At 41.9% G+C, this 21,948-nt stretch overlaps 1 protein-coding gene across 4 annotated transcripts in view; it reads left to right on the top strand.

The window, feature by feature from the left end:
- PHACTR1 (phosphatase and actin regulator 1) overlaps window positions 1–21,948 on the top strand; it is a 329,151-nt gene that overhangs the window by 188,365 nt on the left and 118,838 nt on the right. For all 4 annotated transcript variants that reach the window (XM_054698439.1, XM_037519209.2, XM_054698438.1 and 1 more), the window contains exon 3: window positions 8,737–8,817. In XM_054698439.1, the coding sequence (XP_054554414.1) occupies window positions 8,737–8,817 (81 nt within the window). The remainder of the gene's footprint in view (window positions 1–8,736; window positions 8,818–21,948) is intronic.

Here is a 21,948-nt window from a genome sequence, read left to right as displayed (position 1 = left end):
AACTATTAAAGAGGAGGATTGCACCTAGACTTGGTCAATGCAAGGGAAATCATTCTCTTGCTTTCCCCCACCCCAAACTACACTTCCCCTCCTGTGCTTTATGGTTCCATAGTCGACCAGGAGAATGATTTGAAGTGCCCTTCTTCCTCAGAAAGCTCACTTGATTTCATCTCCTAGACTGGTGAGTTTCTTTGGTTCCTAAGCCTCTGAATCACATACAGTGGTGTACACCAGTCATCTCTAGTAAAAACAAATGAATAAAGTTAGACTTAATAATTTTTCATCATAAAAATAAAATGGTAGATTTCTCTCTAAAATAATAAACTCAGCTCTACCTTTAGAAGGGCAGCTGGAGGTACAGTTAGAAGAGAGGCGTCAAGGACCTCCCTGATGGTGCAAGGGTTTGTTAAGAGACAGCACTATGAAGCTGTCTGCAGCCACTGCAGCATGAGTTCGATCCCCAGCCAGGGAGATACCCACCTGGTGTAGCAGACCTCTCCTGACTCGCCCGCTGCTCCCCTCAGCAGTGTGTTTAAGTCAATGTGCCTGTTCTGTTCCCCACTCTGTCTCTGGTGACTCCTCTCACCCCCCACACCTCTGACCTGTACCCCAGTTCTTGCATGCATAAATAAATAAATCTTTAAAAAAAAAAAAAAAGAGCGGCATTGAACATGCTTTGTTGAAAGATCCATGAAAGGTGCCTTCAAAGGAAGAAGTTCCTAAAAGTAAAGGGTTAATATGTCATTTTGCTGTCACATTCAACCCCAAACAAACTACTAATAAATTTGCTTCCATTCTTGTGGCTTTCTACATGATAATGGTCTTTACAATCATGTGGAATGATGGAAAAAGGAAAGCAGGCATTAACAAGTCTTTTTGCGCTTCCACTTACTTTGAGTAAGTTAATTTCCTGAGTCTCAGCTACCTCAACTGTAAAATGGGAGTAAGAATATTTCACAGGACCATAAGTAGAGTGAGTTAAATAATGTAACATCCCACCCCTCTCAAAATGATCTGTGAGTGCCCTGTGGCACAGGGTTGTGTAGGAGGAATTGGACAACAGCCAAAGCATAAACACGCCATCTTGTTCCAAAGTGTCAAACTTGGAAATAGGCAAGGAGTGTGTGTTGGGGGGGTGGGGAGTATTTTCTTCTTTAAATAAGAGCAGCTATTAGATGGGGCCCACCTTAATTTTTAAGAAAAAGCTGAATATATTAAGGAAATGGCACCCCAGCATTCCTCCTTTGCCACCAGAGTATTTCCAGGGAAAAGTCTGAGGGAGCACTGGTGCCTGGGAGAATCCAGCATAGTCTGTAGCCATAGTGCAGTCTTGCTGAGCTTCCATCTCTGTTTGGTGTTTTCATACATGTGGTATCGCTCCCATTCCACCAGGCCTGGTTCTCACCTGTGTCACCTGCCTTCATGTCAACACCACCTTCCTTTCAGCTATGCAAACAAGGAAATAAGGAGTCACCCTTAACTCCTGTCTTTCCTTCACCTCCCATATTTAATCCTTAACTTCCAAGCATCATTGTCCCCTTCTCATGCCTTGATAGTCTCCTCTGTCTCCATGTCCATTGCCAGCATCTTAGTCTAAACTGCCATCATCGGGGCTCCCCTGGTGGCGCAGGCAGTGGAACACAGCGCTGTGAAGCTGTCAGCAGCCTCTGCAGCGCCGGTTCGATCCCAGCAGGCCCGGGAGGGTCCCACATGGCGCGGCAGACCTCTCCAGTCTCACCCACTGCTCCCCTTAGCAGTGTATTTCATCAGTCTGCATGTTCTGTTCCCCGCTCTGTCTCTGGTGAATCCTCTCACCCTCCCGCGTGTCTGGCCTGTACCCCCGTTTCTTGTATAAATAAATAAATCTTTTTAAAAATATAAAAAAAATAAACTGCCATCATCTCTGGTGTAGGTTGTTGTAACCCCTCAGATCCAGCCTTCCTCCAATTCACTCCTCATGCTAAAATGGGTGTTGCCCTTTCAAATACGCAAATCTGATCATTTCATCCCATTGCCCTTCAAAAAACATGAGCTGAGAGACCTGCAGTGCCAGGTCCCTGCCCTCTGGCACTTTTGGCTCACACAGGCTTCCTTTCTATCCCTCCATGACACCATGATTCCTTCATCAGGAGCCATTACCTGGTTTGCTGCATTTAGAAGATTTCTTCAGCTCCTATCTGAGCTCTCTGTGTTGAAATAATATATATTCATCTTCAAACTCAGCTTGGGATTCTCTTCCTCAGAAAAGCTGTTTCTAACATCCCAGTTGGGCAGGTTATTTAGTATATGCTGTGCTAACCCCTTATCTCTTTTTTTGAAAAGACCTTTGCTCAGTTTGTCATCACACATTAAGTGATGTCTCCTTTTCATGGCTCTGTGAGCTGCACATTTGTCTGCAGACGCTAAGCTGCGGGGGGCGGGGGGGGGTGTTGCTGTCCCTGTGGTCATCATCACTTCAGCCCCCAACAGAGTGCCTCCCACGGTGGGGAGCAGGTCTGTAGCTGCTGAGTGAGTGTGGTGAGAACTGAAGTCCAGATGGTCATGTGGCTGGCCTGAGAACATCCATGATCTAGTGATACTCAGTGATACGCGCCAACTAGGACGTCCGTATCCAAGTCTATGTCCGCCTCACTGCAGACACTCCCTTTAGCACTGAAGATCATGTCTGCCTGCTTTAAACTGTGGTTTTGAAAAGCCCCTGAGCAATCTCATTTTTCAAAAAGGGAAATCTAGTTTATCATTTTATGCGTTTTAATTCAGGATGGCAAACCATCTTTGTGTATATTTGGTCACTTAAAGTCACCCAAAAGATCTGTTAACTGATTAATTAAACTTTGAAATCTGATGGCAAAACTGAACTACAAGAATTAGGGGCTTTAGGGAGTGAGTGGCTCATTGGCAGGACGGTTGGTGCTTGCTGGGGAGCGTGTTATGACAGCAGCATCTGTAGATGTGTGAACCTACACTCCTAAAACATAAGTTAGTGTTAAATCACTAGCTTAAAAAAACCCACTTCACCTTGCCTCTCAGGGGGTGTGGTAACCTCCAAAGGAACAGTGCCAGTGGAGGACAAGTCGCTCACCGTCTCTGGGTTCTTCACCCACACCCAAAATTGCAAAACCGCTCAGGCCAGAAACAACAACAATGGGGTTTGCTTAGCAAACGGGAAACAAGGAGTTCTCAAGTCCACAAGTGGCTGGTTATCTCACCCTAGACAGTGTCCAAAAGTCCTAAACAAAAGGCTCTCATCCAAGATGGTGCCGTCCCATCCAGAGCCTGGAGCTCATGGCAAACAGTGGGCCAGGATCCCACTCACCACAGCTGGAGGTGCTCACAAGTGGGGCTGCTGAGATGACACCACAGCAGCCCTCAGCAGCAGTCCGAAGGTCAGGATGGACAACACCTGACACTGGGCCCGACAGCAGCAAAGACAGCAGCATCAGGAGTAGATGCTGCTAGATGACCAACAGCTCTCAGAGCGCACCCGGACACAGAGTGCTGGTCACTCATCAACAGGGCTGGACAGCACCGGCCAGTAATGTCGGTCACTACCGCCACAGCTCCCCATGAGTTGCTGGCCCACTCCAACATAGAGCTCTTTGAGACACCAGGCCCAAGGCCTGGTGCTCCTTTCAGGTGATGGCAGAGGCATGCTGGAGAGAGGTGCGGCCCCAGGCCTGTGAAGCTCTTTGGCATCTCTGTGAAGCTTCTTGGCTTCTCTTCTTCCTTCAGAGGTCAGCTGCTGGATGCGTCTGAGAGCGTCCAGTCCGAGCAAGCAAGTATCCAGTCCAAGCAACAGCCCAAATGCCCAAAATAGATGACTGGATCAAGAAGATGTGGTACATATACCATGGAATATTACTCAGCATTCAAAAAAGATAAACACATGCAATTTGCAGCAACATGGATGGCGCTGGAAGGGATCATGCTCAGCGAAATAAGCCAAAAAGAAAAAGAAAAATACCGGATGGTCTCACTCATAGCAGAATCTAGAAAACTTAAATAAGGGACCAGGAAAATGAATAACTATAAGAAAGTGAAAATCAAAATCACAAAAAACTATGAACCAGAGACACTTTTAGGGGGCGGGGGGCGGAGGGGAGGGATTGGGGTCAGAATGGGGGGGCTGCAATTGTATGGGGAATATAACAATAAAATTTATTAAAAAAAAAAAAAAAAAGTATCCAGTCCAAGCAAGTGAGTCTGAGCAAGCAACTCAGAGCAAGTCCCAAGCAGGCAAAAGTGCAGCCAGAGTACAGGAGTGTAGTAGAAGGCAGTTCAGTCCAAGCAAGCCGGAGAGCCCAGTGCAAGCAGTGGATCGCATTCCCAAGCTGGCTCCTGCCCTGCCTTATCTCCTCAGTCTGGGCCCCCCACCTACCAGTCTGATTGAATAGGTTTCAATCCTATGTCTGATTGGAGCATTTACCGGTCAGCTCAAAGCTCACACCTGATTGGTTCATTCCATGATCCAGGCACCAAATCCAAGGGCCTCTCTACTGCCTGCAACTGGAGAGAGCCCGAGCACAGGAGCTGGCCCCATGGAGCCTCAGGGGCTGCATGCCCTGTGGTGGCATGCTAGGGTCACCACTGCTGTCTCTCCGCTATCACTGCTGGCTTCTGCCAGCAGCCTGAGCCCAGCGGAGCCACTGGTGGTGGGCAGTAAAATGCAACTTGCACTGCTCACAGGCAGTGCTCTGGGGCCAAGCACTGGAGCCCTGAGTGGGGGGTCTCCTGTTTCATCTCCAGTCTTTTCTCAGGGTGCTGCTAAGAAACCTTTTTAAAAAACCAAGCAGAACTTTCCAACTGGCTTGCAGTTCTCTTTCCATTCTCTTGTCCTTCCTCTTCTTCATAGGGAAATCCCTTCTTCTCTCCTGCCACCATATTGTCATGCGGTAGGATCTTAGAACTCCTTCACTCCCCAAAACAGACACTTCTCTGGTGATTCTACACCCACCTTTAACCCTACGCCTTCCCTGTGGCCCTCCTGCCTGCATTCTGGGCCTACATTGATATGTAACTATTTTATCATTCGCATGGTCTCAGTATATTAGATCCTAATGCATCCTAACCGAACATTTATTTTTCTGTTTTATATCACATAATTATAATTTAAGAGCAAGTGTTAGAATATAGCATTTCTTAAAATAAGAAGTTCTGCAGGTACTTTACCTCAAAAATTCTTTAAAGTTTTAACATTACAGGAAATTTAAGTTTTACCATCTGAGCAAAAAAAATTACCTTTCATTTCTTTCCTCATTGATTTGAATCTTTGGCTTTATGCATGTTTAATTACATAATTGGCATTATAATCTATCTGCACTTATCCTGCTTTTTAATTACAATAGTCAAAAATGGATTATTATGTTGTGAATAATCTTCACAAGTATATAAATTTTCTAAGTAGTCATAATATGGTATTTTACTTAAATAATTCCCTTCTATAATGTAAGGAAAATGGGTTAAATCAGGCTCTTTTGCTTCCCGCCATGGGCCTCTGCAGCTGCCACCTCCAGCCTTGCTTTCCTCTCAGGTTTCATTACCCACACATGATATTGCTCTTGAGTAAAAAGTGCTTTGGAGGCCTCCTTGGTGGCACAGGGGATTGAGATGCAACCTATGAAGCTATCCGCAGCCACTGCAGCATGAGTTCGATCCCTGGCCAGGGAGCTGACCCACATGGCGCAGCAGACCTCTCCTGACTCACCTGCTGCTCCCCTCAGCAGTGTGTTTCAGTTAGTTGGCCTGTTCTGATCCCCACTCTGTCTCTTGTGAATCCTCCACCCCTCTGGCCTGTACCCCAGTTCTTGTGTGCATAAATAAATCGTTTTTTAAAAAGTGCTTGGGAATGCGGGCACAGGCATGCACACCTGTGTTTGTGGACATCTGGATGGAGAAGCCAGAGAGCATGGGGCATGCCCATATGTAAATATGGATACCTGGGCCAGGAAGTCAGAGATAAAAGGAGATAAGGAGAGAGAAACCAGAAAGAAGCCATGGAGAGAACACAGAGATAACAAGGGCTGGAAACCTCGGGTGCTGTCTGCCCCCAGCCATCCTCTCAGGCCAGCCCCCCGCCTCCCTCATGTCTGCCTCCCTGCCTGCTGGTCTGTCTGTGTATGTGGTCCCCTGCTTCAGCACTGAAGGTCTATCAAATCTACCAAGGGCTCCAAGACCTGCCCAAATCAACCATGAACCAGCCCAGTCTGGGGCTGGTCCCCCTACAATAGAGTACTTTATTTTCTAGGCTTTCATTATTATACCTAATGTCTAGAATATGATTTATGCAGTTTTTTCTCTTGGGTGCTTTGCTTTTTTGTGTGTTTATAAAAGCAATATGTGAACATGGTATAAAATTTACAAAATATTGAAAGGAATAAAATATTCTACCACAAAATGAAAAATAAAATAATAAGTTCCAAAATATATAATTTATGATGTTCAACCTTGATATGCTTAAGAATAACCAGAGAGCTCTCTATTAGAACACTTACCTCTGGATCTCACCCTAGACTATTAAATGGCAGTAGCTGGGCTGAAGCATTCGACTTGCCCAGACTGGCAAAGTGACTTGACAAGGGTCACACAGCTGACAGCAGGATGAGTTAGAATCACAGTCCTGGACTGTTTCCCTGCTTGCTTTCTAGTTCTTATTCATATTCTTTGGTCTAAATTCTGTTGAGCTGTGGGTTTGTGTGTTAATCTGTATTGCATCTGTCTGTATAAAATAGTTGCCTTATTTTACAACTGGCTTTTCCCCTTGAATAGCAATGAACCAAAAGGATGTCTCCCACTGACAAAGACAACAGAAATAACCTCTCACCTCCTCCACTCAGTATTTACTCAGAAGCTGAAATGGCAGCAGCTGGAATAGCTTTCCTCCCCAAACGCCTCTGAGTCCTCCCACCACCTGGAGCCATGGGCCTGCCCTTTAGAGCTGCTCCTGAGCTCCATCCTGGCTCCATTTCCACTTGAATTACCCTCCCTCATGCCCACTGATCCTCTTACCTCCTCCAGCCCCCAGCTGCTAGAGCACTTGGCTCAGGTGAGGACCTGGGTCCCAGAGAGGCACTGTCATAACTGATCGGTCCTCCTCCCCCCTTGGCTGCACCAGTGGAGCAGAAGAGAGGAGAGCAGTGGGCGGGTGTAGAGGACAGGAAGGCCACTGAGCAGGTTTTCTGATCCAGCAGATGGGGTAAAGGAGGAGAGAGTCCTGGAGCCCTCAGTGGCTTTTGCAGGCTTTTATTGGGATTTACCAGGTACACGGCAGGCAGGGGGGGGTGGCGGGCTGGGGGGCCGAGAGGCTGGCAAGCCTCCCAGCCCTCAGCAAGTCTTCACTCTATCTGGGCTCTCACTCTATCTGGGCTCTCTAGCGTTCTCTGGTGGTCTCTGCTTCTGCTTCTACTGCTCCTGCTGGCATCTCTGTGAGACCGCCCTTAAAAGCCCAGTCTTAGCCCAGGTGAATCCCATCTACCTATGCCCACACCCTACTCCAGGTGCCCGCCATCAGGCATGCGTTCGGGACCACACGGTTCTGTCATCTATCCTAATGGCGGGAGGGCAGAAAAGCCTGATACTTTTACCTTACCCTACAGTGGGTTGGCCCCTGCAGTTCTCCTACCATCCCAAGTCTATCTTTAGGGACCTGAGTGTAAGGGCAGGACAGGCCACCGACCAGGTTTTCTAATATCCAGCAGACCGGGTAAAGGAAGAGTCAGAGTCCTCAGGGGTTTTGCAGGTCTTTTATTGGGGTTCACCAGGCATATGGCAGGCAGGGGGGCCGGGAGGCTGGCAGGCCTCCCAGCCCCCAGCAGGTCTTCACTCTGGGCTCTCCGGCCTTCTCTCAGTTACTGCTTCTTTTGCTTCTCTCTCGGCTTCTCTTTTGGCTTCTACTGGCGTCCCCGTGATGCCGCACTTAAAAGCACAGCCCAGGTGAATCCCATCCACCTATGCCCACACCCTACTCCAGGTGCCCGCCATCAGGCATGCATTCAGGACCGCAAGGATCCATCATCTATCCTGATGGCGGGAGGGCAGAAAAGCCTGACATTTTTCCTTACCCTACACTGGGGTACCAATCCAGAAAGCTTTTTAGGACATATTTTCACAGATGTAGGTAGGAAACAACAAAATCCTCAGTGAAAGGTAATGTAAGAAAGAGATAAGTAAAAAAAGAAATCCCACCTAGGAGGAAGGCCAGGCCCAGGGAAGGCAGTATGACAGAGTCAAGCCGGTATGAGGTGGGCACTTGTGGCTTTGAATCCTAGTCCGGCTTCTCAATAACCTGTGACTCTTGCAGGTAGTCAAGCACCTCTGTGCTGTACTTTCCTCAGCCATAAATAAAATGAATAAAAATACCTACTTCATAGGTAATTTGAAGGTTGTTTTAAACATTAAATGAAATCATCTGATTGAAATGCTTATAGCATAAAAATTTTAAGTGGCATCATTAGCTTACATTAGTAAAGAATTATTTGCAGAAGCAAACACTACACCTGAGAGGAGAAAGCATGTATTGTACAAAAAGGTAGAATGATGTAAAATATATAAAAAAATAAATTAAATTTAAAAAAAAGAAAAGAAAAATGATGCTGACAGTCTTCCAAATGCGGGGGGAAAAAAAGAACAATTTGCAGAAGCTTTCCCATACATTCCATTTCAGTACATATTAAAACAGGATTCCTTTAAAAGACAGGTTACCTGCTCACAACTGCTTCTCTGTTTGTCTTTTGCTTGTAGCCCTGGAAAGGAAAATATCAATGAGGCAAAGCAGAGAGGAGCTGATAAAGCGAGGAGTCTTGAAGGAAATCTATGATAAAGGTAAGGGGGACACTCCCCTCCCCAAGGGCCAGAGAGCGGTGCCTCTGCGCTTTTCTCAGAGTTGGATTCAGTTTTCTGCATCAGGATTTGAACCTTTAAAACTCAAATACCGGATGGTCTCACTCATAGCAGGAATCTAGAAAACTTAAATAAGGGACCAGGAAAATGAATAACTATAAGAAAGTGAAAATCAAAATCAACAAAAAACTATGAACCAGAGACACGTTTTTGGGGAGTGGGGGGCGGGAGGGGAGGGATTGGGGTCAGAATGGGGGGGTTGCAATTTTATGGGGGAATATAAAAATAAAATTTATTATTTTAAAAATAAATAAATAAATAAAAAGTTTGGATGACTTTAAAAAATAAATAAATAAAACTCAAATAATTTGGGCCTCCCAGGTGGCGCAGCGGTTGAGTGCTGGGTTGCGAAGCTGCCCGCGGCCTCTGTGGCGCTGGTTCGATCCCTGGCTGCTCCCCGGCCACCAGAAGAGGGTCCCACATGGCACACAAACCTCTCCTGCCGCCCGCTGCTCCCCTCAGCAGTGTACTTTGGTCCTTCTGCCTGCTCTGCTCCCCGCTCTGGCTCTGGTGAATTCTCTCACCCTCCCGCGCTTCTGACTGTACCCAGTGCTTGTATAAACAAACAAACAAACAAACAAACAAACAAATAAATAAATAAATAAATCATGCCTCTATTAAATAAATAAATAAATAAATAAATAAAACTCAAAGAATTCTGGAGAGAAAAGAGAATGTAGCAAACAGTGCTAAAACTTATCTTGTATTAGAAGAGGGAATTAATGCTCCTTTTTTCTCAACATTGGAATCAAACCACTAAAATGCTTTTTCAAAAAAGTGTGGCCTCAGGAATACTGTAGGTGGTGAGCCTGTCGGTGTTCCAGCACACACAGCTGGGGTGAACTTAATTGCTTAGGATCTCTCAGGCTCTGGGGGTTCCCAAGACAAATGTTACAACTCCACAGACATCTAAAATTACCTTAACAAAGGTTTGTTTTTTTTGCAGTTTATCTCCCCACAGCAGAATAAAGTAAAATGGAGAAAATTATCAAACTAGACATAAAATATTTCAAATAATATTTACAGTGATTCAAATGCTCTGTAATGTGTGCATCAGTGTTTGCCAATGACTGCCACGTGTCTTTTTTTGATTGGATTACATTTAAGAATTAATGCGCCGGTAGTTCACACAGTATGTTAAGTATCGTTCACTCCTCTTTGCTGAGAGCTGCGAATTTACGTTGTGCTTGCTTTTTTCCTGCTTTCCCCTCGCCTCGCCTTTGTGCTCCCAAGGTCACCTTCTCCCAGGTCACCTTCTTTAAGTGAAATGACAGGTTTTTACTTCCAGTTTTGTGGCAGTCACCAATAGTAATTGTCTCCTTCGGGTCTCTTGTTGGTGTTATTTGGTGGGCCAGATAATTAAACCACATAATGTACTTTACCTTTAACTCTTTTTTACTGAGGTAACATTGGTTTACAACAGTGTATATGATTTAGTGGATTAAGTTCACCTATTGGTCCCCCCTCCTTTTTTCCATGCCTGTCCTCTCTCCGCGTATAGTACCCTCAATTCTGCAGTCTCCTTTTTATTAATCTATTTTTTTTTCTTACAATGTTTGCTTTCTTTTCTCAGGTGTAGTCCCTGTAGAATTCCTACCACCAATTCACCCGTGCACCATCACCACAGTCCCTTGTGCTCTGCCCACCCTCATTTTGATCTCTTTCCCTCCCCGTACCCTGCAGAATGTCTCTGATTTATAGTTGTCTGTAGATGCCTAAGAGTGGAGTTTCTGGGTCTTATGGCATATCTGTTTTAATATTTGAGGAATTTCCATACTGTTTTCCATAGGGGCTGGATCAGTCTGTATTTATACCAATAGTGTGACTGGGGTATTTTTCTCCATATCCTCAACAATGTTTGCTGTTGCTGCTTTTTTGATATGAGCCATTGTCACAGGAATGAGGTGGTCTCTCACCGTGTTTTATATTTACATTTTCCTGATGATAAATGATATTGGTCAAATTTTCATGTACCCATTGCCCATCTGTATGTATTCTTTTGAGAGGTATCTATTGAGCTCTTTTGACCATTTTTGGATTGGGTTACTTGTTTTCTTTTTGTTGAATTCTATGAGTTCTTTGTTGATCTTGAATATAAGACCCTTGTCTGATGTATAATGTGAAAATATTTTCTCCCATTCTGTAGGGTGCTTTTTTGTTTTAATGATAGTTTCTTTCACTGTATAGAAGTTGTTAAGTTTGATGTAGTTATTTTTACTTTTGTTTTCTTTGCCATTTGAGTTGAGTCCCCAAAGGCATCCCTGAAGCCAGTGTCATGGAGTGTCATCTATTTGTTTTATGTATTTTATTGTTTCACTCTTACAGCTAAATCTGTGGTCCATTTTGAGTTAAGTTTTTGGCATGGTCTGTGAGAGAAATCTAGTTTCATTTTTCTGCATGTGACTTCCCAGTTTTCCTAGTACCGTTTGCTGAAGATACTTTCCTTTCTCCATTGTTTATTCTTGACTCTTTTGTCACAGATTTACTGTCCTTATAAGAGTGTAATTTTTTTCTGACTCAAATCTATTCCATTTGTCTGTGTGTCTTTTTTTTTATTCCAATACTATACTGTTTTGATTACTGTGGCTTTGCAATATAGTTTGAAGTCTGGGTATATGGTGCTTCCATTCCTCTTTTTTTTCACCTCAAGATGACTTTGACTATTGCAAGTCTTTTGTGGTCCATATAAAATTCGGTATTGCTTGCTCTTTTTTTTTTTTTTTTTTGAAGAATGCCATTGAAACTGATAGAGATTACAATGAATCTATAGATTGCTTTGGGTAAGATGGCTACTTGTAATCTTAATTCTTCCAATCCATGAGCAGGGAATATCTTTCTATTTCACTGTGGTTTCTTCTACTTCTTTTAGCAGTATCTTATCATTTTCATTGGATAGGTCTTTCACTACCTTTGTTAGGTTTATTCCTAGTTATTTAATATTTTTTTAATTTTAATTTTATTTTTATATTCCCCATACAATTGCAACCCCCTTATTTTGACCCCAATCCCTCCTTTCCTCACCCCCACCCCCCATAGAGTGAGTGAGACCATCCAGTATTTTTCTTTTTCTTTCTGGCTTATTTCGCTGAGCATGATCCCTTCCAAGTGGGTGGCAAGAGAGGTCTGCACGCCATGTGGGACCCTCGCCTGGCTGCCGGGGATCGAACTGGCCCTGCAGAGGCTGCAGGCAGCTTCGCAACCCAGCGCTCAACCACTGCGCCACCAGGGAGGCCCAGATGTATGATCCTTTGTTTTTTTTTTTTTTGGCATGATCCTGTTAAGTATCTTGAAATCAGTTTGCTATGATTTTATTGAGGATTTTTGTATCTATACTCTTAGATGGATCAGTAATATTGATCCATCGTTTTCTTTTTTTAATATACTATCTGATTTTGACATCAGAGCAATGTTGACCTAATAAAATGTGCTTGGGGGCATTCCTTCTTCCTCAATTTTTTGGAAGAGTTGGAGAAGGATGGGTATTAGTTCCTCTGAAAATTTGGTAGAACTCACTAGTAAAATAGTCTGACCCCGAGTTTTGTTTTTTGGGAGACTTTTCATTACTGTTTCAATTTTCTTGCTTGTATTTTGCCTGTTCAGGTTTTCTGTTTCTTTCTGATTCAGTCTTTGTTTTTCAAGATTCTAGTTTTTTAAGATGTTACATTATTTATCCATGATCTTTCATACTTCTTGATATAGACTTATATTGCTATATACTTCCCTCTTGATGTGGCTTTTGCTGTGTCTCATAGGTTCTGGTAACTTGTGTCTTCATTTTTGTTTCTCTCCAGGTATTTTTTAATTTCTTCTTTGATTTTCTCATTAAACCAATAGTCATTTAATAGTGTATTGAAATCATTCTCCGTATATTATATGTTTTTCTAACTTTGTTTTTGTAGTTGATCTGACTTGATACCATTGTAATCAGAGATTATATTGATGTGATTTCAATCTTCATGAATTTAATGACATTTGTTTTGTGACCCAAATGTGTTATAGACTGATCCATGTGCAAAGAACATAAAGAATGTGTACTCAGTTATTTTTATTGGGGGGTTGGGGAGGAGAGGGGTGCAGTATAGCACCCTCTAAATGTCTAGTTGACCCATCTGATCTAATTCCTCACTTAAGGTTATTGTTTCCTGGTTGATTTTCCATCTGGATTGTCTGTATATTAGTATAAGTGGTATTTTTGAAGTCCCTACCACAGTTGAGTTACAGTCAATATCTGTTTTTAAGTTTGTTAATAGTAGTTTTATGTATTTTAGTGTTCCTTTATGTGGTGCATATATATTGATTAGTGTCATGTTTTCCTGAAGTAGTGATTCCTTAACTATTATATAATGTCCATCCCTATCTCTTTTATGCTTTTTTATCTGGATGTTTATTTTATGTAACTATTACTATCACTGCCCTTTATTTATTTGCTTGAAAATTTGTTTTCCAACATTTACTTTGAGCCTGTATTTAACTTTGGAGCTCAGATGGTTTTCCTGGAGCCAAAAGAAGGTTGGGCTTTGTTTTCTGATCCAGCCACTCCATGCCTTTTGGTTGGCAGGCTCAGTCAATTTGGATTTAGAATGATTATTGATATGTGGGGATTTGCTAGTGCCATTTGTTTTTAGGTCTTTTGGGGGGGTTCTATCTATCTGCTTACTCTTTTAGTGCATTTTCTTTGATTTAGTTAGGAGTGCTCCTTTCAACATTTCTTACAGAGGAGGTCTAGTGTGTGCAAACTTCTTCAGATTTTGTTTAGGGGGAGCCTTCATTTCCCCTTCATATCTGAAAAAGAACCTTGCAGGATATAGAATTATTTGCTGGCCAATTTTATATTTGAGTGCTTCAAATGCATTATGCCTTTCTCTCCTTGCCTGTGTAGTTTCTGCTGAGAAGTCTATTGAAGAAAATTATATAAGTTTGATGGGAGTACCTTTATAAGTTTCTTCCTAGCTACCTTCAATATACTTTCTATATCTTGAGCTCTTGCTATTTTCACAACTGTGTATCTTGGTGTAGGTCTCCTTGCATTTAGATAATCCAGTGTACTTTAAGCTTCATAGATTGATATAGTTATTCCCTTCCCCAGGTGTGGGAAGTTTTCCTTTATTATTTCCTTGAATAGGTTCTCTGTTTTCTTTTGCCTCTCTACCCGTTATTCATAGATTGGCTTTCTAGATGGTGTCAGATAGTTTTCAAATTGCCTCTTTATTTTTTTTTTACACATATTCTCTCTCTTCTTTTCTCTGTTTCTCTCTCTTCTTCCACCTGGGCCTTTAGTGCATTACTATCTTTGAGGCCACTGATTTGGGCCTACATTTAATCTGTTCTTTAACCTTCACTAGAGTTCTTGAGATCACTTGTTAAGCCCTTTGCCTCCTGAATTTCTCTTATTTTCTTATGTAAAGTTTCCATTTCTGTCTTCTGTTCTTGACTTTATTTCGGAGCTTATTACTTAGTTTTTCTGAATTTTCTTGTATCTGATTAGAGTATTTGAGTTATCTTGCATTTCTTTGATCTACCTTCCTGAATTTTTTATCTTTCTTTCAGTTATTTTACTTTAGCAGTTCTGAACTGGCTACTTGATAGGCAGATATAATCTTCCATCTTTTTGTGTTTGTGTTTTGGAGAGTTGTTATTACCATGTGATGTCATACTCTCTTGATATCTCATACTATCTAGTATCCTTTTTTTTTTTTTTGGTCTGCATTTGAATATTATTTTATTATTGTTTTTAATATCTTTATTAGTAACTTAGGAGATTAACTATTTTACTTTCCCCACTTGTGGTACAGTGGTTTGTTTGATTTTATTTAGTTACTTGTTTTGGCCTTTTCTTGCCTTTTTTATTGTTGCTGAGTCAGCAGGGTAGGGGAGAGGCTTGATGGGATCAAGATGTTGATGTGGATAATTTGGGGGCTGGTTCATGTGGGTGGAACCCCAATATCTTTCCCTCTAGGTTTTAGGATGAGAAACTCAACCATCCCTCAGTGCTTCACGTAGAGTAAGTACCAGCAGTTCCAGGGGTGTGAAAGAGAGTGAAGATTAGAATGTTTAGTCTGCTATTATCTTTACCAAGGACCCAGGCTCTATGGGTTACCCAAATTTCCACAAGTTTTTCACCTCTTTCAAGTGTTGTATGCCTCTATACAACCACTGTTCCCCTTCTCTGGTTCACTACCTGAAATGACAATTCTGTCACCAGTGTCCCCTTCTCTAGACCTTAACCCACATGATCCTTCTATACCTACCTCCTTTTGATGTAGCGTCAGTCTCCTCAGTGTCAACCTGTTGAAGTCTTCTCTGGTCTCTGCTAAGATAGTTAATCCTACCTCTCTGAAGAGTGATCCTCTGGTTTGCTGCTTCAAGAGCCACAGCCAATGGGGACCAGACTCTGCTGTACCTCTACTGGGGTCTATCATTCCTGTGCCTCTTAGCAGGGCCTGCCCCTTTATTTTTCCGATCCCTCCCAGGGCTTGCTGGTGTCTCTAGGAAGGCAGACACAATGAGGCTACTTCTAGGTCCTATCCTAAAGCTCCCTGGAATCTGATTGGGCCTACCCTGTTACAGTTGCTTGCCAGTTCTGCTCTGCTGCTTATGGGGCTTGCCAAGCTACCAGGACTTTCCCAGCCTACCTGGTTTACCCACTTGGTCCAGTCTACGACTCACTGGGCCCCCTGCTCCAGATGTTGCTGCTACTGAGTGCTGCAATCATTTGTTTTATCCTTCAGGAGTTATTGGCTTGGTTCTGCTGCAAACTATGAATATATAGGAAAAAGTGAGCCCAGCATTTTCATTCTGTTGCCATCTTGCCACTCCCCTGCTATATATTTTACTTTATTGACCCATATTTATAATCAAAATGATCCTGTAATTCTGCCAACACTATCAGTTTACCATGGTTTTTGCAGGCCTTCTATGGGCCTAAAGTTAGTATGGCCTAACCTTAGTGCTTCTCTCTGATACTGTTTTCAATGATTTGGTTCTTATTCCTTTGCTACATTTTACTTCATCCATTCTTATCATGGGACTTCCCAATGGCCCTTTTCAAGTATTTTCTCTTAGAACAGACCAGCAGCCTGCAATGCTAAAAGTAACAAGAATTGCCATTCTTACCCTGCTGTAGCAGCAAGGAGGTTGGAGGTGGAGTGTGAAATGGAACCATTTCAAATTGCCTTCTATAATTACCAAAGTCTCCCAGGGCCAAGAATTCCCTATGATGAGCCACTTTTCTTCTCCTTCTAAGTAATGCCACACCAGAATACCACTTCCTTGGTTGACTAAACTCTCCTGGGAAAAAGGAATCATAATTTTGTCTCTTTTTTCCAATATGTTACTTTCTATACACTCCTCCAAGCCCTCCCTTATATCTACCTTAAATCTCCCTGCTTCACCGCAGACTCTTTTCTTCATATTCACTCCCTAGTAGAGATGGAAAGTGTTTAACAGGCACCCAAGTGCTTAAATAAGTATTATTATTGCAGCTAATGCCTGCTACATTTCAGTTAAATTATCCTTTCCCCTTACTTTGCTAGGGCTTCTATAACAAAATAACACAGACTACACAATTTAAACAACAAAAAGGGTTTTTTTTCCCTCACGGTTCTGGAGACAAGAAGTCAAGATCAAGGTGTCGGCAGGATTGCTTTCTGGTGACACTGCTCTGTTTGGCCTACAGATGACCACCTTCTCCTAAGCTCCCACATGTCCTTGCTTCCTTGCACAAAACCCCCTCATATCTCTTCCTCTTCTTCTAAGGATGTCAGTCCTTTTGGATTGGGAACTACCCTTATGGCTTTATTTGACCTTAATTACCTTCTTAAAGGGCCCTTGTCCAAATACAGTAACACTGGGAGTTTGCACTTCAACATAGGAAATTTTTTTTTGGCAGGGGGGAGGGTGCACACTTTTGTTGATAGCAACTTATAAAGTAGAATAGTGACTATCATCCCATTAATTCTCAAAAGATTGTTTACTTGCCATTATTAACAGTAGTCTCATCATTGTCTTCTTCATCATGATCATCATCATCCTTCATATATTTTTTAATATAAATAATGTCATTTCATGTGACAAGGACCTGCACTGCCCACAAATGGCTCTTGCGTACAGTGAGAGCCCTGACCTTTGATCAGTTCTCTTTTCACACCCCCATCCTGCCCCTGCTTAACCTCTAAAGGGTCATTTTCATGTCATTCTTCTTCCCTTTCCATGACTTTGCTGTATCTGGGATTCTGTTAAGAAAACAAATTTTATTGGTACAGCCTGAATGAGCACCAAGTGGCAACAATACTTTAGTCATTTTTCAAGTTACTTGCTGCAGAGATAAATTTCGTAGATTTGGAGCATTCTATATTACCTGTCTGTTGATTGCTCATCTTGCGCTATCTCCTATGTTACCACATGTGACTCTAGTCACCTGATATTCAAAGAGTTTCCACCAGGGGTGTTTGGTGTCTGACAGCAACCGAGAATTGTAATTACCATCAGCTCTCCACCAGCCTGCAGCCTATAAGGGCCTGCTGCAGGCTTGCTTCTGTTTACACTGCAGTTACTCTGTCTTATCTATCATACTGTAATGTGGTGGAAAACAGTTTATCTTTATAGATAAGGTATTCTTTTCTAGCTTCTTTATGTTATTGATTTTGCTTATAAAAAAAAAGCCTTTTCATAGAAAGTATAAAAACTGTAGTAATCTGAGTATTTGAGAAGGATAAACTCAGAATTAATGAGTTCATATTACTCTGATAAATCGCCACAATATTCTTTCTATTTTTTATAGTGGGTTAAAATCCTAAGCTGATCAATAAATTCAACTCTGACAAAATTAGAGCTTAGGTTGACAAGGGAAAATTATCTCAAATGTCAATAGGAACCAATTCAGTAATCCCTCATTTAATGGAAGGTGTTGGAAATAAAGACGTAGCAACTTATATTTTTTATTGTATTTTTTATTCTATATGGAAATATACAATCACCTAAGTTTAGAATCCAGAGAAACTTTATTACCTTTTATAGAAGTAACATTGCTTTATAACAGTGTTCAAGTTTCATGTGTACAGGTTATACTTTGACATCTGTATATACTACATCTATATATACATCTGTATATACTACATCATGAGTCCCGCCAAAAGCCGGGTTTCCATCCACCATACAATTGACCCCCCTTTACCCACCCCTCTCACCACTTCCCCTCTCAGCCATTCTGGTATCAAAACTTAAAAATTTGTATTTGTTTTGTTTTTTCATGGGCTTTGTTTATCTTCTGCATATGAGTGAAACCATATGAAGTTTGTCTTTTTTCCATCTGGCATGCTTCATTTAGCATAATACCCTAAAGGTCTATCTATGTTGTTGCAAGGGGCAAGATGTCATCTTTTTATAGCTAAGTAGTATTCCATTGTTCTTATCATATCTTCTTTATTCAATCATCAATGGGCATTTAGTTTGTTTTCCTATAATGCTGCAGGGAAAATAGAAGTTCGTAGAGCTCTTCAAATTAGTGTTCTTCAAAGTTTATAAAATATGGTTACCAAAGTTTATAAAATATGGTTATAATAACTTTACTAATTCCACATTGTAAACATTAAGCTGTAAACTATAATTTGATAGTCTGCCTTTGCTATTTAGTCCCCAATCTCATGGCCTATTTGTTTAAATTAGAACTAAGGGCTTCTTTTAGACTCTTTGTGCATTTATTTGTTCATTCAACAAATTGGCACCAAGAGCCCCATTCTGTGCCAGGTGGTCTTCTAGGTTGAGCTACTGTGATAACCAAGACAGCAAAATCCTAACCTTGACATTTATATTCCACTAAAGGAGATAAGTAATAACTATATTAGCCAAGAAATATTAATAGTTATTAAGTATTAAGCACTATGCTAAAAAGCAAAGCAGCTGGTTAAGGAGATAAATTCAGAGGAATAGTTATAATTTGAAGTGCAATCACAGAGGACCTCTGGAGGAGGTGATATTTGCAGAGACCAAAATTAAGTGGTCTAGTGGCTGTAATGGGGCAGTGGTCCTACTACTACTTCAAAACAACTTGTAATCTAATTTATGAGTACTATAGGTCTTTAACTTGAATCAGTATAAAATGGGGAGAGAGTACAATGTGGTGGCTCATGGGTGCTTTGGTGATGGATCTACTGTGGTAACAACACCTGCGGGGCTGGGGGAGTCCTGTATTTTAAAATACAAGCAATGATGTAAACCCACAAGGGTTCACTCCTTTTTCAAATCTTTGCTCCAATGTCTCGATGAAGCTCCCCCTGCAACTACCAGATTTCAAATCACTGCTCCATCCCTTAGTCTCCTGACCCTGCTATGCCTCCCCAACCTCTATCTCTTCTCACCTGAAAACAGACTTTATAAATTATGTATTTATTATCTTAACTTTTCTCCCTCCTGTCTCTCCTCACTGAAATGTAAGCTCCACCAAGTGGGGCTGGATCTTCTTCTGGTTTGTTCACTGGGGTAGCGCAAGCCCTACAACAGTGCCTGGGACATAGTTGATACTCAGTAATCTTTACTGAAAGAAAACAAATGCAATCCTGAGGCTACCTCTGGTGTTCATGTGACTCTGCGTATTTGCCTATGTTGGCAATACCCAGAACACTAGGAGTTCTGGTCCCCCTTGTTTATTTAGGGTTATGAAACTTTATGGCCACTTTTAAAATAGGCAATATTACCTTATGTGTGTATATATGTATATATATATATATGTGTGTGTGTATATATATATATATATATATATATATTTATGAATGGATGCCAAGTACTGTAATTCAAATAGGGTCTTAAGTGCTATGGGGAAAAATATCCCCCAGTGAGTTGTTTGACCATTAGTGAAATAGTGATGATATTTTTCAGATTTAGCAAGGCTCTGAGGAGGTCACCTGGTCTGGCTTCTGTCGCGTTTCCAGTGTGTCCCTTGCCACAAATGGTATGGTTTGGGACATATGAATTTATTACCTATCAGAAAGGGGGTGGGGAAAGGAAACCATCTCGCTACCACAGGATAACGTGGTCAAGCACATTTCCACATCCACATTGGGAGTACATGGCTGATGTGGCTGACCCACTGCAGTTCACTGGGTAGTTTCCAATGCATCACACCAAGGCCTGGGGGGAGAGAGAATCCCATAGGAGGGGCGAGGGGGCAGGAGACACACAAGAATAGAACTGCTTATGTGCCAATAAGCAGCTCCACTGTTTTCTGTGTGCTGGTAATGACAGATAACATTTCTCAGCAAATAATCAAGTGCATTGAGGTGTGCTTTTTTCCTTAATCGTATTAGTGCAACATTTTGGAAGGTGTTGTTTTAAATTATAAACACAAACAGAAGCTCCCTGAAGTGGACAACTCTTTTATGCAGAGGCTGCATTTTCCCCTGTCTGACATTCAAGAGAAAAAAGACTGGTATTTAAATTAAAAGGTCATCAGCTTTTAAAAATAAAAATTCTCCTGTGTATCAAGAGAGACAAATGTAGTAAGCTTGAGCCTTCTCAAATCTCATTGTTTATCTGCTATCCCAAGTGTATGGACTTTTGAAGTCTTGAAGTTTATGGGAAATGCTTTTCACAACCTTTACCAGGAGCTGTTATTTTGTCACATTTTTAGCTTTCTGATGTCTCACTAGAAATGGCATCTCTGAAAACTGTGATTTGAAGTAATGGTGTGAAAATGAACAGAGTGTTTACTTCCAGCATCAGCGACATGCAATCATTTGCATTGCACCTCAGCACCTAATACAATGGATCAGCCTGGCAGGATGGCTGGAAAATGGCTTAAACAATAAAGAAAACAAAGGAAAAATGTGATCACACTTCTCTTAAGCAACACCATTGTCTCAGAAAATCATTCTCCCAAGCCAGAAAATTAATGAAATTGTTATTATAGCAATGAGCAAGTATTCGCTGGTCGTTTTTTTCATCTTCTGTGTATCTGCTGACTTCCTGTTACGTGATAGCACCATTATACTAAGGCGCCAGGAATACTGAGGCACCAGGAATACTAAGAGGGACAAGCCAGTCTTCCTCTGGCCCATAGAATTTATAATCCTGGGATGGACTCCTGCACTCAGCTGTTATGTTAGCAAAAGTACAAAATGTTCAGGGGCATGTGGGGGCATCCCCACCCAGACCTGAAGACCTAGGAAAGGCATGCCTGAGGGATGGAGACTGAGAGAAGACCTGAAGAATGAGTAAGCGTTATCCTGTAGAAGATGGGTGGCAGGGGGAACTGATGTAAGTTGGAAGGACTAGCACAGGTAGAGGCACCATGTTGGGAATTAGTGAAAGAGAAAATGAGAGTCTCTAGGGTATCTATAAGATGGGAGGGAGTTGGAGCAGATTATGCAGGGAAACTGTATTTACTCTTTATCCTGAAAGCGATGAGAACTTTAGAAGCATTTTTGTTTGTTTGTTTTTTCTGACATAGTCAGATTTGCAGCCTCATCACTCTGTCTGCAGGGAGAAGGACTTGGAGAGAGACCAAGATGTGAGTCAGGGAGACCAGGTAGCAACAGTTGAGGGGATCAGATGATGTGATGTGGGTGGCAAGAATGAGGACAGTAGGAATCAGAATTGGTGGAGCAGAGGACAGCTTGGAGAATTACAGGAGATGGAGTCAAGAGGACCTGGGACTGCTTAGATTTGGGGGTGAAAGGGAGGGTGTAGTCATGACTGACATGCAGAGTTCTGACTTGGGCAACTGGGTGAACAGATACAGGGACATTCACTGAGCTGAAACAGAAAAGAAGGGAGTCTTGGCATAAAATATTGTAAAAGTTTGGCCACATCATTTGCGATATCCAGTGTCTAAGCTAATCTCTAAATATGCAGATTTGAAATTCAAGAGGAAGATCTGGGTTGGAGTTAGAAATGTTAGTATATAAATGGTCATGAAATCATATAAATGGATGCTATTTCTCAGGGAAGGTGTAAAATGAGAAATAAATGACCCGAATAAAAAACCCCAGAGAACGCCAGCTTTTAATGATCTGAGAGTTAAAGGAAAAAAAAAAAAAAAAAGGTCTGGGAATAAGAAGA

Source organism: Talpa occidentalis, unplaced genomic scaffold (assembly GCF_014898055.3).
Source record: "Talpa occidentalis isolate TD23 unplaced genomic scaffold, MPIMG_talOcc4v2.1 talOcc4.2, whole genome shotgun sequence".
NCBI lineage: Eukaryota > Metazoa > Chordata > Mammalia > Eulipotyphla > Talpidae > Talpa > Talpa occidentalis.
The sequence above is the reverse complement of the archived record's forward strand: the minus strand, read 5'-3'. Positions and strand labels throughout refer to the sequence as shown.